Below are 4,831 nucleotides of genomic sequence, written 5' to 3'. Positions count from 1 at the left end.
AAAATTAAAACATGTAAAATAAGCACATTTAATATTATAATCATAGAATTGAACACTTTCTTCTTAGTTTTTTCCCTACTTCTTTAATCTTTCAACAGAATACGAATATCCTAATTCTCCTTATGATGCCAAGAGCAGGTTATAAATATTCCCATGGTTTTGGTAATCTGATTAGGAAGAACAATTCAGTCTATTATTCTCACTTATTATAAATGAATGTCATCACTTTTCAAGGTTATTGGCCATCTCTATTTCTTCTTTTACAATTGCCATTTAGTGTTCTTTGTTCCAATCTGTTTGAACTTTTTTCTTTATCCTGTAGAAGCATCTTATTCTTGCTTAACTATCCAAGGGGTAAATATTTTTGCCCAGGTTGTCATTTTTTTCTGGTAACAGTGTATGAGGCATCTTGTGCCATAAGGAAGAATTTAAAGATTTTTAAGAACAGCTATGGTAATCACTGTCCTTGGGTACTTGGAGCAATGAGTACACCCGAGTAGGTGCCAGGTCTGGAAAAGAAGAGGTCACACCAATGCAGGACAGGGAGGAGCAGAGCAGCCTGTGGATTTCATCACTCAAGAAAGCACTCCAGACACCCACACAACAGGGCACAGGGCCCTCAATGAAAAATTCTTTCTTCTTCTCGCCTCTCTCTTTCGCTTGAGAAGAATGGCTAACATTCCTGATCCTTGATTGCCTCTATGATTTTGAGTAGGTTTCTCATATTTCACGAGTTTAGAAGAAGAATAGACCAGAAACCTCTTCATTCTGCTGCTCTAAGAAGTAAATGAGTGACAGTACACAAGTGACTGGCCAATTTTCAGTATTATTAGACATTTTAAATGAAGGCTTTCTGGCCAGGCACGGTGGCTCATGCCTGTAATCCCAGCACTTTGGGAAGCCGAGGTAGGCAGATTACTTGAGGTCAGAAGTTCGAGACCAGCCTGGCCCATATGATGAAACCTCATCTCTACTAATAATACAAAAATCAGCCAGAGGACAAGAGATCCTCAACGTCCTGTTGTTCTCCTGAGTACTCCCAGGGCAGAGAAAAACACATGACAATCTGAGAAGTGAGATGGAATTTTAACTGTAAGAGAGGCAAACCCCACTCACCTTGGACGTGGTCATTTTTCCTCCTACTTCAGGGAATTTGCAGAGTCCTGAATGATGCAGTTCGAGAGAAAGCAGAATTGTGCCTGGAAAGTGCCATGGAAGACAGAAAAAGAGACATGAAAGGGTGCTTGGGGATGCCACCCACCAATAAGGACTCATATTGTCAAGTAGCACATGAATGCTCACAGAGCATTATTCATACTAACCCCAAACTGCACACAACCAAGAAGCTCTCCTACAGGTAAATGGATAGAAAAATTGTGGCATATTCATACAATGGAATCTTACTTGGAAACATAAAGGAATGAAATACTGACCCATGCTACAACACCCATGAACCTTGAAAACATTACAGTAAGTTAAAGAAGCAAGTCACAAGAACCCACAGACCCTATGATTCCTTCTATATGGAATGTCTGGAGTAGACAAATATATAAAGAAAGTAGGTTAATAGTGGCTCTAAATTTGAGGTGAGAATGAGGTTTAACATAAATAGCCATGAGGAATCCAACTGGGGGATGAAAATGATCTCAACTGAATTATGATGATGATTTCTCCACTTTGAAGTTCCTAAAGACTACTGAATTGTACACCTGAAATGGGTAAATGCTATGATAACTAAAAGCTGGAGTTGATAAAATAATAACTGTTAATGCACATATCATTAAAATCAATAAAACTGGATTCTGGGTCCATATTGGTAGAATATCTATAGCTGAACAAATGTATGAACCAACAGAGGAGAAATGAAAGCTCTCCTTTATAAGAAAATGCCCACTAATAATGTATTTCCCCATGAGAAACTTCATAATTAAAAAAAAAAAGGTAACATAAGAGTGGACAAATCTGAAAGACATCTTCTTGGCCAAGTGACAAAGCTGAGATCACCAATGAAGGGACAAACGGACATCACTTGGACCTTGTTACGTTACGAGAAGGGCATCTCATCGCGCCATTCCACTCCAGCCTGGGTGAAAGAGTGAAACTCTGTCTCAAAAAAACAAAAAAAAGGAAAAGAAAAGGGCATCTCAGCACTTCTGTTGAATCCCCACCAACAATGCATAATCTGAACCTAAATGTGAAATATATCAAATTCCAAATGAACATCTATGGAAATGTGACAGCTAAAGACAATGCATAAACTGGACTTTGAATGGGGTTGCAGGTGAAGGGGGGGCAGGGGACAGTCATAAGGACTTTAAATGAAAAATTAAATTCACATATGAACTTCAAATTAGATAACATGATGCTAGGTAATATCGCATCCAACACTATCTAATAAGTACCCTACAAGTACTAGTATTATTGTAACACATCTAATTGATATGTAATCAGTGACAACATTATTTAATATAATATTCAATATTATTTAACATGTTATGTAAAACCCTATAACCAGCCCTTCCTAAATGCCTCTTACCAAGATACTACACAATCACCCTGATATTTGGGCTTCCTTGCTGCAGAAACCTACAATCAGCTGTCTCTGGTTACAGGTATGTTCCCGGTGGTATTTGGTTGATGGTCATCAGGAAGCAAACAGGAAGAATGTAAACACTTGGCAAATTTGGGTAAAAAGTATATGAGAATCTCTTATACTGTTTTGGCAATTTTTCTATAGCTTTGAAATGGTATCAAACGTTTTAAAATATCAGGAAACAAGAGACCGCCACTCACCAAGTGACAGGGACTACTTTAAGGCTTTCATTTGTATTATCTCTTTCAATTCGCAAAACAATTATATTAGGATGATCCTATAATCACCATTTTAAAGACCAGCAATGGGAAGTACAGGGACTTTAAGTAACATTCCACGTCACACTGCGAGAAAAAGGCTGCACACCTAGAGAGGAGGACTGAACGAGGTCAAAGTTCTGGAAATGCTCAGAGCAGGGCACACAGGGCCCCGCCAATCCCACCCACCGGGACGCGAGCACCGCCCCCCGACGCCAGAGGGCCCTGCCGACTGGAACAATAAACACCCTACCCGCCCTCCCACCTCCAAACCTCCAGTCTTCGCCAAGGCCTCTTTTCCTCTGAAACGATCATTGATCATGGGGCAGTTGCAAGCCTCAAGCAAAGGGGGCTCGTTCAAAATGTCCTGCAAGACGCAGAAATGGCTCAAACTACCCGGGTCATTAAAGTAGGAACCTCAAGCTCTGAGACCGGAAGTATTCGCTCCGCCAGCGTGTCTGGACTGCATCCACTTCCCAGAATTCCCCAAACTCGCTCGTCTGAGCCAAAGGGCCGGCGACACCGCAGAGTATCTGGAGTGAGGTTCCCAGAATTCACCGGTCCGCTTGCCAGAGCCAAAATGTCCGGTGTTCCACCGGCCAGCGGACTACACTTCCCACAAAATGGACTACATTTCCCAGCATTCACCGGAAACGCCTGCCTGAGCTAAACTACCAGGAATCCCGCAAGGTCAGGGCTCAGGGAACTCCACTTGGATAGCACTGCCAGGCATGATTAGTTCCAGATACCAGAGAAGAATGTGAAGGCGGCACGGAAAACTATGGGCCCATGACACACAGGGCCTAAAGCATGGACATCATTTGCTTGGATCTAAGGGCGGTACTGCTCTCCTCTCTGGCCATTGGCAATCTCACCACACTCATCATCCTATGTGTTGTAATACGTATTGCAGGAAGCATTCTTCATCACCTGTTTGAGCCCTATTCTCAGTCCATTCCGAGATTGAAGACTGCAGAATCTGAGGGCATGGACATCCCAAAGAGACTGATGTTGGCAAAAAATAGACTGACAAAAAAAATGGGATTATGATATGATTTGGCTCTGTGTAGCCACCCAAATCTCATCTCAAATTGTAATCCTCACATGTTGGGTGCGGAGCCTAGTGGGAGGCAATTAAATCATGGGGGCGGACGTCCCCCTTGCTGTTCTCATGATAGTGAGTGAATTCTCATGAGATCTGGTTGTTGGGAAGTGGTGGTGCTTCGCCTTTGCACTCTCTCTTCTGTTCTAGTGCTTTCTTCTTCACCTTCCACCATGATTCTAAGTTTCCTGAGGCCTCCCAGTCATACTTCCTGGTAAGCCTTGGAACTGTGAGTCAATTAAACCTCTTTTCTTCGTAAATTACTCAGTCTCAGGTAGTACTTTATAGTAGTGTGAAAACAGACTAATAAAGCTTATAACCCAATTTCACTCCTAAGTATACATTCAGAGAAATGAAAGCTAAGAGGTGTGAGACAGAAGAGAGCTCATGTTGTATGATTTCATTTACATGAAATATTCAGAACGGGCAAATCTGTAGAAACAGAAAGTAGAATAGTGGTTGCCAGGAGCTGATGGAAGAAGGATGGGGACTGGGAGTGACTGCCAGTGGATAGGGGACTACTTTCTGGGCTGATTAAAAAGACTTGAAATTAGAGAATAGTGACAGTTGCAAGACTTTGGAAATATACTAAAAACCACTAAAGGTTACATTTTAAAGTGATGCATTTTATGATATTTGAATCACTACTCACATTTAAACAAGGTTGGGCCGGGCACAGTGGCTCACGCCTGTAATCCCAGCACTTTGGGAGGCCGAGGCGGGTGGATCAGGAGGTCAAGAGATCGAGACCATCCTGGTCAACATGGTGAAACCCCGTCTCTACCAAAAATACAAAAAATCAGCTGGGCATGGTGGCGCATGCCTGTAATCCCAGCTACTCAGGAGGCTGAGGCAGGAGAATTGCCTGAACCCAGGAGG

The 4,831-nt window shown here is 42.2% G+C and overlaps 1 protein-coding gene across 11 annotated transcripts in view; it reads right to left on the bottom strand.

The window, feature by feature from the left end:
- Positions 1–3,108, bottom strand: part of LOC108285291 (zinc finger protein 224) — a 54,438-nt gene extending 51,330 nt beyond the window's left edge. For 9 of the 11 annotated variants that reach the window (XM_017502352.2, XM_017502351.2, XM_017502353.2 and 6 more), the window contains exon 1: positions 1,117–3,108. In XM_017502352.2, the coding sequence (XP_017357841.1) occupies positions 1,117–1,275 (159 nt within the window). In that variant the 5' untranslated portion in view covers positions 1,276–3,108. The remainder of the gene's footprint in view (positions 1–1,116) is intronic. The other 2 variants (XM_017502357.2, XM_017502360.2) reach the window with 1 other exon arrangement.
- Positions 3,109–4,831: the final 1,723 nt, after the last annotated feature.

Source organism: Cebus imitator, unplaced genomic scaffold, assembly GCF_001604975.1.
Source record: "Cebus imitator isolate Cc_AM_T3 unplaced genomic scaffold, Cebus_imitator-1.0 Scaffold296, whole genome shotgun sequence".
Classification (NCBI taxonomy): Eukaryota; Metazoa; Chordata; class Mammalia; order Primates; family Cebidae; genus Cebus; species Cebus imitator.
The sequence above is the reverse complement of the archived record's forward strand: the minus strand, read 5'-3'. Positions and strand labels throughout refer to the sequence as shown.